This window comes from Macaca mulatta, chromosome 2 (genome assembly GCF_049350105.2).
Source record: "Macaca mulatta isolate MMU2019108-1 chromosome 2, T2T-MMU8v2.0, whole genome shotgun sequence".
Taxonomy (NCBI): Eukaryota; Metazoa; Chordata; class Mammalia; order Primates; family Cercopithecidae; genus Macaca; species Macaca mulatta.
In genome coordinates, this window is record NC_133407.1 from 115,775,183 (window position 1) to 115,787,282 (window position 12,100).

General features: G+C 53.5%; 1 protein-coding gene across 5 annotated transcripts; it reads left to right on the forward strand.

The window, feature by feature from the left end:
* Positions 1 to 938: 938 nt before the first annotated feature.
* Positions 939 to 5,817, forward strand: PPM1M (protein phosphatase, Mg2+/Mn2+ dependent 1M). Of its 5 annotated transcripts, none has more exons than XM_028843141.2 (10): positions 939 to 1,275; positions 1,909 to 2,026; positions 2,189 to 2,443; positions 2,898 to 3,010; positions 3,373 to 3,457; positions 3,555 to 3,673; positions 3,861 to 3,924; positions 4,180 to 4,287; positions 4,399 to 4,547; positions 4,892 to 5,810. In XM_028843141.2, exons 1-10 carry the CDS (start codon positions 1,052 to 1,054, stop codon positions 5,034 to 5,036), a joined length of 1,380 nt encoding a protein of 459 aa, XP_028698974.1. In that variant the 5' UTR covers positions 939 to 1,051; the 3' UTR covers positions 5,037 to 5,810. The 5 variants fall into 5 exon arrangements, with proteins under 5 accessions (XP_028698974.1, XP_028698975.1, XP_077846336.1 ...); XM_077990210.1 differs by having other exon boundaries at positions 990 to 1,275; positions 1,909 to 2,093; XM_077990212.1 differs by having other exon boundaries at positions 1,082 to 1,545; positions 1,909 to 2,093.
* The last annotated feature ends 6,283 nt before the right edge of the window (positions 5,818 to 12,100 follow it).

The window sequence follows — 12,100 nt, forward strand, 5'->3', positions numbered from 1 at the left end:
GTCCCAGCTACTCGGGAGGCTGAGGCAGGAGAATGGCGTAAACCCGGGAGGCGGAGCTTGCAGTGAGCTGAGATCCGGCCACTGCACTCTAGCCTGGGCGAGACTCCGTCTCAAAAAAAAAAAAAGAGTGACAAAGTGCTTTATTAACTCGCAGATGTGAACAGGACACTGCTGCTGACCCCCTGGTGACAGCTAGCCAGTGGTTGAGAGACCGCAAGATGATTCCTCGTCTTTCACTTCCCTCCGTCCCAGGTCTGAACTCGGACCAGCAGGAGCCTTTGGGGGACCACTGATTGCCCTTTACACTCACACAGATTTCTCTTGTCCATCACTCACTCACAGTCCAGTAAGGATCCTGCTGTCTATTCTGCGAGGACATGTTGAATGCAGGGACAGCCATTTGGAAGACTGTCCTCGAGGGTGGCAGCAGCCTCTCAGGACAGGGAAAGCCAAGGTGACCACTAAGCCCGTCTGGGGTGGAGGGTGGCAGGCGGGGGTGGAGAGGATTCGAGGCCACCTGAAGGAACCTGTGCTCGGAGACACTTACTCATTGTGCGGGTCTGACACCTCCCAGCTCATCCTGTCCCCATCTTCCCCTTGCGTCACGTCCCCACCCAGCAGGAGGAGATCTGAGGCTTTGCGTGACGCTGGCCCCGCGAAGTGTGGGGGGCTTTTCCTCTCAACCACTAGTGCCCCACAAGCGTGGGTGAACAGTCCTCCCTGGCTACTGTGAGACGCTGGGCAGGCCACTTCGCTTCTCTGGGCCTCGGTTTTCCCGCTTGTCAAATGGGGCTGATGCCGGCGTGGGCTTCTTCGGGCGGTCGCGAGGGTTGACCCCTGGAGTCAGCAGGCCAGCCGCAAACACGCTCCCAGGCTGAGGTCGGGGCTGGGGGGCGTCGCCTCCCCTCCGCGCGCCCCCGGCCCCGCCCCCCGCCCGCGCACCCCCCCCCCGCGCACCCCCCCTGACCCCGCCCCCGACCCACTTCCTCCTCCCGCGGGCTGCCCAGCCCTAGCGCCCCGCGCTGCGCGGGCAGCCCCCTGCCGCCGCGCCATGTCCGCCGGCTGGTTCCGGCGCCGCTTCCTGCCTGGGGAGCCGCTCCCCGCGCCGCGGCCGCCCGGGCCGCGTGCCAGCCCCGTGCCCTACCGACGGCCCCGCTTCCTGCGCGGCTCCAGCTCCAGCCCCGGGGCAGCCGACGCCTCGCGCCGCCCAGACTCCCGGCCCGTGCGCAGTCCCGCGCGAGGACGCACGCTGCCTTGGAATGCAGGCTACGCCGAGTGAGTGCCCCTTCCCGACCCCTGGCTCGGGCCCGGGCCGGAGCCCGCCTCGGGTCTTGGGCCGGCCTAGAAAGCGGGAGAAGCTGAGTGAGTGACAGCCCCCACCCACCTGTGGACAGCCCCTTCTTGCCCTCTCCTCGGAATCCTGACAACGTCCCCATCATCCCGACCCTGCGTTTTCCTTGGGATTCCGACCTCCCCTTCAGAGAAGACAGGAGGTCGGGAAGGACCTGCAGCCCAGGGGCTTCCAAGATGAGGCCCAGAGACTCGGTAGAGTTCCAGCATTCGGGACTTTGGAGATTTCCCCTCGCCCCCTACCCCCACCATCTCACCCTGGGTATGACCTGCGCTGTATGGGACAGGGCTTTGGGCTGCGACAGGGCAGGGGACAGGAATGGCAACATACCCTTACCTTCTAGCCCAGGGTCACCAGGTAGGCTCCAGAGGAGCTGGACCCTGACTTTTACCTTAACCATGAGGCCACTGAAGTTAGGAAGCTTACATCGTGGTTGTCTTAAGTGTGTGTTAGGGACAGCACTGGGGAGCTGTTGCCCCAGAGGGAGGGGTCCTCTCTTGTGCCCATGGGGACATAGGTGTATCCCTGGAGGGTCGCTTACCATTTCCTGGCCTCAGGATTATCAATGCAGAGAAATCTGAATTCAATGAGGATCAAGCCGCCTGTGGGAAGCTGTGCATCCGGAGATGTGAATTTGGGGCTGAAGAAGAGTGGCTGACCCTGTGCCCAGAGGAGGTGAGCGCAGCCTGAGTTCTTGACTGGAATCCCTCCTACAGGCTGGGGCCACGACCTGCAGGCTGAGGTTCTTACCCTGCTGCCCCATGTTCTAGTTCAGGGTGGGTCAGGGGACAACTGGGGAAGTCAGGCAGAGGCTGACACTGAGCCCTTCCTGTGCAGTTCCTGACAGGCCATTACTGGGCACTGTTCGATGGGCACGGCGGTCCTGCAGCAGCCATCTTGGCTGCCAACACCCTGCACTCCTGCTTGCGCCGGCAGCTGGAGGCCGTGGTAGAGGGCTTGGTGGCCACTCAGCCCCCCATGCACCTCAATGGCCGCTGCATCTGCCCCAGTGACCCTCAGTTTGTGGAGGAAAAGGGCATCAGGGCAGAAGACTTGGTGATCGGGGCATTGGAGAGTGCCTTTCAGGAATGTGTGAGTGTGTGGCTTTTGGCTGGGAAAGAAGTGGAGATTTTGCCCCTAGGGATCTCGGGAAATGGCATCTCTGTATACCCATGGTCATCACACCAGATCCTTGGATTGGGAGGATGAGATTGGGTTGGTTGGGTTGTTACTAACAGCCATCACTGTCAGCATAACCCTCTCATTTTATCCAGCGCCTACTGTGTGCTAAGTGCTTTTACCTGCATCATCTAATTGAATACCCTTTTGGTTCTTGGTGCAGTGGCTGGTTTCTCTTCCTATTTTGAGTAGCACTTCCCTTGTCTAGATCTCCTGACTGCAGGGATCTTGGAGGCATGGCTGGACTTTGGGCTGGGACTGTCAGGCCTGCTAGTAGAAGTGAACTGTCGGGTAGGGTGGGGATCGAGAGACAAAGTAGTATGGTGGCAGAACAGGCAGCAGCTAAGGTGGCCTTGGTTTGCCCCAGGACGAGGTGATCGGGCGGGAGCTGGAGGCCTCAGGCCAGGTGGGCGGCTGCACAGCCCTGGTGGCTGTGTCCCTGCAGGGAAAGCTGTACGTGGCCAATGCTGGGGATAGCAGGTGAGTCACCCCTTGGAAGGTGGGCAAGGGTGGGATGGGGAGAGCACAAGCAGCAATGGGGACAAGCAAAGGTGGCTGGAAGTGGAGGGATAGTAGGAAGGATTGACTGGCTGAATTATGTGTATTTGGTATGTGTTGAGTGTGAGGGTGGACAGTAGCTGCTGGGGAGGGCGGGGACCTCAGGGGCCCTGCTAAAGGGCTAAGCCTTCACCCTTGCAGGTCTTAGGTAGTCATGGAGGGCTTTAAGGAATCATCATGGGCAGAGCTGGGTCCTGGTGGTTGGAGGAAGGACTGGTAGGAGGGTGGCCATGGGTGAGGGTGGAGCCCCCCTCCTAGACCTCTCCCTTCTCTCCTCAATCCAGGGCCATCTTGGTGCGAAGAGATGAGATACGGCCACTGAGCTTCGAGTTCACCCCAGAGACTGAGCGGCAGCGGATCCAGCAGCTGGTAGGTGCCCTTGGCAGCATGGAGGCTGTGAAGCCCCAACTCCTGCGTCCAGGGCCACAAGAGTGAGTATGACCTGAGTGCAGCCTCCCCACCCCAGGCCTTTGTCTACCCTGAGCTTCTGGCTGGCGAGTTCACCCGACTGGAGTTCCCTCGGCGGCTGAAGGGGGATGACTTGGGACAGAAGGTTTTGTTCAGGGATCACCACATGAGTGGTTGGTGAGTGGGGATGGTGGACAGGTGGGAAGGGAGACCCCTGGGATCCAGTCCCAGCTGTATGGCCTGGGGCAGCCCCCCTCTACCTTGGCAGGGTGGGCACTGTGAGGGTGTGATAGCTGGGCCCTGAGTTGGGGAAAGATGAGATGGGGCACAGGGCTTGCATGGATGCTGGCTCTGCTTCTGGTAGGAGCTACAAACGTGTGGAGAAATCGGATCTCAAGTACCCACTGATCCATGGACAGGGTAGGCAGGTCAGTGCCTGGCACCCCCTAACCCCAAGAATCCCTCTTCATTGTCCCCTGCAGAGGTGGGAGCTCCTTTCTTTGCCTCTTGCTGGTAGCTGTGGCTGGTGGCCTGGGATTTGCTCTGAGTCCATGAATTTTCTCAGTCTAAGGCTTCCAAGGGCCACAGTCCACCTCTCCCTGTGTGCTCTGCAGTGCTAGGGCCTGGTACTTGTGCATTTGCTGGAGCCATTTGCCATCACCTCACACCTCACTTTCCCTCAGGCTCGGTTACTAGGAACACTGGCTGTCTCCCGGGGGCTGGGAGACCATCAGCTCAGAGTCCTAGACACGAACATCCAGCTCAAGCCCTTCTTGCTCTCTGTCCCACAGGTAAGGGGGGAAACGCTGTCCAACCCAGCTTCCATTTGCCCAGAAAGGCGGACAGTGAGGCTGTTGGGAGTCGGGAAGGGAGTGTGCAAGATCCTCAGGCTTAACTTGTAGGTGACTGTGCTGGATGTGGGCCAGCTGGAGCTACAGGAGGATGATGTGGTTGTCATGGCGACTGATGGACTCTGGGATGTCCTGTCCAACGAGCAGGTGGCATGGCTGGTGCGGAGCTTCCTCCCTGGGAACCAAGAGGACCCACACAGGTACTGTAGCTGCTGGGGACCTGCCTGGGCCTGGGTTGGTGCCAGCAGCAAGCCCAAGTAGTTATGGCTGAGAAGATAGCACTGACAATGAGCTGGCAGCTGGCCAGGATCAGGGCTGTCTCAAGCTTCTTGGAGGAGGAGGGGAGAGTAGGGTTCCAAAAATCCCTGGATATAGCCTCTTGTGGTTCAGCCCATGGCCCTTCCAGGCTTGCTGCTTGCTTGGTCCCCAGTCGGACTGCACTGCTTGGGTCCCCATGTCCAGCCTTGTGCAGTGAGTTCTCCTGAGGGCTGGCCTTGCCCCTTTGCTCTGCCCCTGAAGTCTATCTGCAGGATGGTCTTCACAGGTTCTTGAAGCTGGCCCAGATGCTGATACACAGCACACAGGGAAAGGAAGACAGTCCCACAGAGGAAGGGCAGGTGTCCTACGATGACGTCTCTGTGTTCGTGATTCCCTTGCACAGTCAGGGCCAAGAGAGCAGTGGCCACTGAGGATTCAGACACTGTATCCCAGAACTGCTCCAGTGCCCGGGTGTGGTCTGGGCATCCCTCCAGTGTGACCAAGAGCAAATCCTGCCTGCCCTATCCCTAGCCACAGCCCAGCGCTCTCCCTGCACCTCAACACACATCCATCTCAAGAGGAACATTTATGCCAGGCAGTCAGAGCTGGAAGGGTATGGAGAGCCCAGCCCACCAGGTCCTGCTTTTTGCGGTGATAACCTCTGGCAGAGTGACTTTACAAGTTAACTAGGAAACCCATGTGAGGTTCCTCAGACAGGATCTTCAACAGCCCAAAGTATCATTCTCAGGGGCACCCAGGCTAAGGGTATTAGCCAAAGATGCCAGGATGGGCAGCTAACCCATGTTTAGATCCAGGTCTCCAATTCATGGATGTCAGAGCATGCGTTCAACAACCCCCAAAGTCCACGCAGGGTGGCTTGTAGAAACCTTTGGGCAGCCTCATGTCTGCTAAAACAGCCATCTTCAAGACAGCCCCTGAAAAGAGACCAACTCAGGTCCTGCCCTGCTATTCTTTGCTGGAGATGAGGAACAGGCTCTGGGGCTAAAGTCTGGGGTAAAGCACAAGGGACTAGAGGAACTCTTGGAGTTGGCTGGGTGAGAGGGCTCTCCATTTGTTACCTGTAGTAGCCTGCCTCCTAACTGGTTGCTTCTCCCTAGTTCCAGCCCTGCCCTGGTCTGATGCCCCAACACTGCCTTTGCTTTGTTGTTCCATCACCTCCCTATTATTAAATGTTTTCTACAGAAGAGACTTGTGAATCATGAATTGCTGTACAGCTTGGATTAAGGATACCTATTGTTGGCTGGGTGTGGTGGCTCACGCCTGTAATCCCAGCACTTTGGGAGGCCGAGGCGGGCAGACTTCAAGGTCAGGAGATCAAGGCCATCCTGGCTAACACGGTGAAACCCTGTATCTACTAAAAATACAAAAAATTAGCCGGTCATGGTGGCGGCTGCCTGTAGTCTGAGGTACTCCAGAGGCTAAGGCAGGAGAATGGCGTGAACCCGGGAGGAGGCGGAGCTTGCAGCGAGTGGAGATCACGCCACTGCACTCCAGCCTGGGTGACAGCAAGACTCTGTTTCAAAAAAGAAAAAAAAAAAAAAAAAAAAAAGGATACCTATTGCTGTTTCTTGTTACCTTCCAGTGGATTAGTTTTAGCTCCACCTTGTAAGCCTGCACGTAATCAGGACTATGTTTTCTTTGCAGTTTCCCTAGTTCTCAGCCTGGGTGAGCCCCAGTGAGAGAATTTTTGGCCAGGAAACAGAAGTCTCTACCATCACTTTTTTTTCCTTTTGAGATGGAGTCTCGCTGTGTCACCCAGGCTGGAGTGCAGTGGGCACGGTCTGGGCTCAATGCAACCTCCAGCCTCCACCTCCCGGGTTCAAGCCATTCTCCTGCCTCAGCTTCCCAAGTAGCTGGGACTGCAGGCATGCGCCATCACACCCAGCTAATTTTTGTATTTTTAGTAGAGATGGGGTTTCACCATGTTGGCCAGGCTGGTCTTGAACGCCTGACTCTAAGTGATCCACCTGCGTCAGCCTCCCAAAGTGGTGGGGTTACAGGTATGAGCCACCACACTAGTTTTTTTTTGGCGGGGTGCGGGGGGAGACAGTCTCACTCTGTCACCCAGGCTGGAGTGCAGTGGTGTGATCACTGCAGTTTTGACCTCCTGGGCTCAAGTGATCCTCCCACCTCAGCATTCCGAGTAGCTGGGACCACAGGTATGCACCACCACACCCTGCTAACTTTTTATTTTTTGTAGAGACAGGGTCTGTTGCCCAGACTGGCTCAAACTGGATGCAAGTGATAATCCCACCTCAGCTTCTCTAGGGTTACAGGCGTGCACCACCATGTACTTACTTGTAGGCTATGGGTTTGAGATACTGGAAGGGTGGTCTTTTCACTTAAAAAAAAAAAAAAAAAAAAAAAAAAAAGCCAGGCATGGTGGCTCAAACCTGTAATCCCAGCACTTTGGGAGGCTGAAGCAGGCCAATCATGAGGTCAGTTTGAGACCAGCCTGGCCAATATGGTGAAACCCTGTCTCTACTGAAAATCCAAAAATTAGCTGGATGTGGTCGTGCGCGCCTGTAGTCCCAGCTGCTCAGAAGGCTGAGGCAGAAGAATCGTTTGAACACGGGAGGCGGAGGTTGCAGTGAGCTGAGATTGTGCCACTGCACTCCAGCCTGGGCGACATAGCGAGACTCCATCTCAAAAAAATAAAAATAAAAAGTAGTGAGACAGGGTCTGTTTTGCCCAGGCTAGTCTCAAACTGCTGGGTTCAAGCAGTCCTCCCAGCCTGTAGCTGGAATTACAGATGTACACTGTGACTTTTTCACTTACTTTTGAATGCAAATTTCTGTAAAGCTAGAATTAGCTGGATAAAGTTAGGGCCCTAGGGCTTGCTGTGTAATAAGCAGCTTAGTTCATCTAATCCAAAAAGACTATGTTGTCATCTTGGCCAGGCACAGTGGCTCACGCCAGTAATCCCAGGACTTTGGGAGGCTGAGGCAGGCAGATCACTTGAGCTCAGGAGTCTGAGATCATCTTGAACAACATGGTGAAACCCCGTATCTATAAAAAAATACAAAAAATTAGCTGGGCATTGTGATATATGCCTGTGGTCCTAGCTACTCGGGAGGCTGAGGTGGGAGGATCACCTGAACCCAGGAGGTGGAAGCTGCAGTGAGCGGAAATTGTGCCACTCCACTCCAGCCTGGGCAACACAGTGAGACTATCTCAAAACACACACACACACACACACACACACACACAAATGGGGCCGGGCATGCTGGCTCACGCCTGTCATCCCAGCACTTTGGGAGGCTGAGGCAGGCAGATCACCTGAGGTCGGGAGTTTGAGATCAGCCTGACCAACATGTTGAAACCCTGTCTCTACTAAAAATACAAAATTAGCCAGGTGTGGTGGCGCATGTCTGTAATCCCAGCTACTTGGGAGGCTGAGGCAGGAGAATCGCTTGAACCTGGGAGGCGGAGGTTGCGGTGAGCCAAGATCGCACCATTGTACTCCAGCCTGGGCAACAAGAGCGAAACTCTGTCTCAAAAACAACTACTATGCTGTCAACTAGAACGTACCAAAGCTCAAGTGCTCATGAAGTATATGTTGAATTACAAGGCAACCACCTTCATGACCTCAGCTTTACTTGACCCTTCCCTGATTTACTCCTACTTTATTATTTATGTGAATTCTCTTACCAGGCAACTGACAGCCCAAAATTGCAGCCAAAAAGAATATCCAACAGGTCGCAGAGCCAATGGTAAAACCTGTATAATTAACTCAACTGAGAGGCTCTCAGAACCCACCACCACCCCCGCCGGCTTTTTTTTTTTTTGGAGAGAGTTTCACTCTTGTCACCCAGGCTGGAGTGCAATGGTGCAATCTCAGTTCACTGCAACCTCTAGCCTCCTGGGTTCAAGTGATTCTCCTGCCTCAGCCTCCTGAATAGCTGGGATTACACGCACACACCACCACACCTAATATTTTTAGTAGAGATGGGGTTTCATCATGTTGGCCAGGCTGGTCTCAAACTCCTGACCTCAAGTGATCCACCCATCTCGGTCTCCCAAAGTGCTGGGATTACAGGCATAAGCCACTGCACCTGGCCCCAGACCCCCTTTCCTACCCATTAACTGTAGATTTCATTTCCTACACATTCTCCAGGGAAGACTCGAAAAACTGCATCAGACATTTCCCACTGCTGTATTCCACAGTGCAGGACTTCAGGGCTGAACCTGTCCACAGCTGGGCCCTATGGTAGTCTCACCAGGACTCCTCTAATCAGGCAGCTTGAGTGCTATCCTACCAGCCTGTAGGAGTGTCACTTCCTCTTTCCTCACCACAGCCCCCACTACCTCACCACTCCGCCTGGGCAAAAACAAAAAAAAAAAAGTGTGGGCAGCATCCTGTGCCTGCTTCTCTTACCCACATCAACTGCTGAGCCAGCTCGCCCCCACAGCCTGCTTGCCTAGCTTGCCACCCGGCCTGCTGTTGTTCCTCACATCACAAGGCTGAAGCATGGGGAGTGGGTGAAGTGGGTCTTTCAGTTGCGAGCAGGCCAGAGACTGGAGTAGCTGCTGTAAGGGCAGCCATGCTTACCTACTTGTTCACGTCTCCCAGCAGAGCTGAACATGGCAGCAGTCCTCCCATCAGGCCAGGAGTGGGTCTCCTCCTTCGTACAGTGTGTGTCAGAGAAGCCTATGCACGGCCTGTCACACACAAGCTAGGATGTTCCCTCTGCCACTGTCGCAGAGTCCCATGAGCAATGTGAAAATGTAGCAGGCCCGAGGTTTTCTTCGCTGATCCAGAGAGGGTGAAGCAAGAGCAGGAAGCAGGTTCTACAGCTCTGAGGATGCTGAGCTAGAGCAGCAGCCTGATGGGTTACCAAAGCAATTACCTTCTGCCAGACTGTGTGCCGGGGCCTCAGAGAGACTCCAATATCCTTGCCCTCCTGAAGCCAGGGCCTAGCAGGACAAAACATATTCCAACTAGAGGTTGTCAATCTGGTCAAGGGTTGAGGTAAACAGTAGGGGATGCAAGGCAGCCTGAGATAAGTGCCAGACAGTCTCCAAAGACTCAGGCTGGCTCAGGCTTGCCTTTCCCAGTCAGTCATTTCTGGCTCTATGGCTATTACAGCCTGGGGTTGAAGGTTGGTTCTAGGGGTTCCTCCCACCAGCCCATAAATCTTAAGTTACCAAGGGGCAGTCAGAGGCAGTCCCAGAGAGCCCAGCAATCCATCCACACAGCATTACAGCAAGCTGCAGTGTGAGCCAGGAGAACTAATAGGAGAAAACCCAAGCCTCCCTCCAGCTCTGGGACCAGGAAAACAATGCTACAGAAACTCCTATCAAAGAGAAGGCAGCCATAAAATTCTGTTTAAGACTGTAACATGGAAAAAATGTTTATATGTTAAGTACAAAAGGGACATAAAATTGTATATACAGTAGAATAATGACTATGTAAACACACCAAAAATCTATGCACAGAAATGTCTAGGGGGAACATTTAACACCAAAAGATTAACAGTGGTAGCATTTGGGTGGCAAACTTGATTCTTTCTAAAATTCCCAAAATTTCCTTAATAAGCAGTAATTATAATTGCAACAGGAAATAATTTCTTTAAGTATTTCTTTAAGTACCCAGTGCAGTGTTGCTGTCAAATAAACATCAGTGGCTTTGGCCCTGATTCCTAAGGTAGCAAATGCCGCTGCCCCACTCCCCATCCATCCCCAGTAGGGCTCGAGCACCTCTAGCTCTGCTGAGAGCATCTGTGCAGCCCCAGACCTCAGCATCTCTTCCACTCACTTCCAGCTATATCTTTTCCCTTTCCTCCTTAACTCAGGAGGCAGCTTTGCAACCACAGGGCCCAACAATACAAGCCATGAGGTGGCACGTTTTGTTTGTTTTTGAGATGGCGTTTTGCTCTTGCTGCCCAGGCCAGAGTGCAATGGCACGATCTCAGCTCACCACAACCTCCACCTCCCAGGTTCAAGCGATTCTCCTGCCTCAGCCTCCTGGGTAGCTGTCATTACAGGCATGTGCCACCACACCCGGCTAATTTTGTATTTTTAGTAGAGATGGGGTTTCTCCATGTTGGTCAGGCTGGTCTCGAACTCCCGACCTCCAGTGATCCTCCCGCCTTGGCCTCCCAAAGTGCTGGGATTACAGGCATGAGCCACTGTGCTCAGCCTTAGGTGGCATGTTTTCAAAGAACATGGTGCCTCAGTTTTGGACACACAGGAATTCAAATACAATCATCTTCCTGCTGCTGAGTAAGTCATGCTTGGTGGCTGCTCTGGTTGCAGATATGTGAAGTTATGTAGCCTTTCCTGTTAACCCACGGTTCCAAGCATTCTCTTAACAATCATTCCTATCATGAATTTTCTACCCTGAAAAGCCAGGGGTGGGCAATAACAAGATCATTTGGTTTCTAAAAGTTCTTCCTCTCTGGGAAAGCAGAGCTATACAGTGGGTGGCATCCTGCAGATTCTAGTCTACATTTGGGAAAGGTGTACGCCTCTTGCACTTTCCGTTGGAGGAACAAGTCAAAAAGTAATTGCTTAAAAAAAAAAGTGCTAGCAATTCACAGCCTATTCCTGCCCGCTGAACAGAAGTTGTGATGCCTTGATTTACTCCCTAGAAGCTACGTATTCTTGAGCAAGTCATAACCCTACTGTGCCTCAGTTTCTGGATCTGCAAGGAGTGTTGCCTGTATAAATGTTTGTTTAGGAACTTAGTAAAATGAGAGACCACTCTCTCCGCTCTAAGAAGGCCATGAGCCAGCTGCAGCTCATCTCACTCAGCCTGGGCCTGACCAGAGTCCCTTCCTCATCCAAGAGAAAGCAAGGAAAAGCAGCAAGCAAGCAGGCATACCAGGTCAACGGGAGTGATCTATCATTGGCAACGAGGCCTCAAACAAACTGAAAATGCTCTGGCTCCAGCACCTTATCCCCAAATGCCACAACCCAGACATGGAAGCCATGCAAGAGTGACTATCACACACACACAGGCACAGACAAGAGTACCACCAAGCAAAAAGGGGGCTAATACTGCAGAGATGGCCCCAAAGTGCAGCTTGAGGAACACAGTGAGTCATCCCAAGACCCTCACTTAGCTGCCATGGAAACAGCAAGCACTATAAGCTTTGCTTCAGTCTTCTGAAATAAAAACATTAATAAGGAAGATTCACTAATACTTGTGGCAAACACTATTAGCAGGGATGCAATGTGTCTCCTGGGCTGCAGGACTCCATCTGCCTCAGCTGAACTCTCAGAAACTACAGATGAAAGATATATGCATACGCACACACATATATGCATATCTGTATGCACACAGATGTATTTAAATGAAGGTGCTAAAATACAAACAACAGAAATCAAAGGTCATATATAAAAAGGCTAAATAAGACATATAACACAGACCTAGAACCAGCTCTTAGTTGGGAGCCGGGGAAAGGGGTGGTATCATCTGAAGACTATGTACACAATTTGTGGTGGGCAGGGAAGGCATCAGTGTAAACAA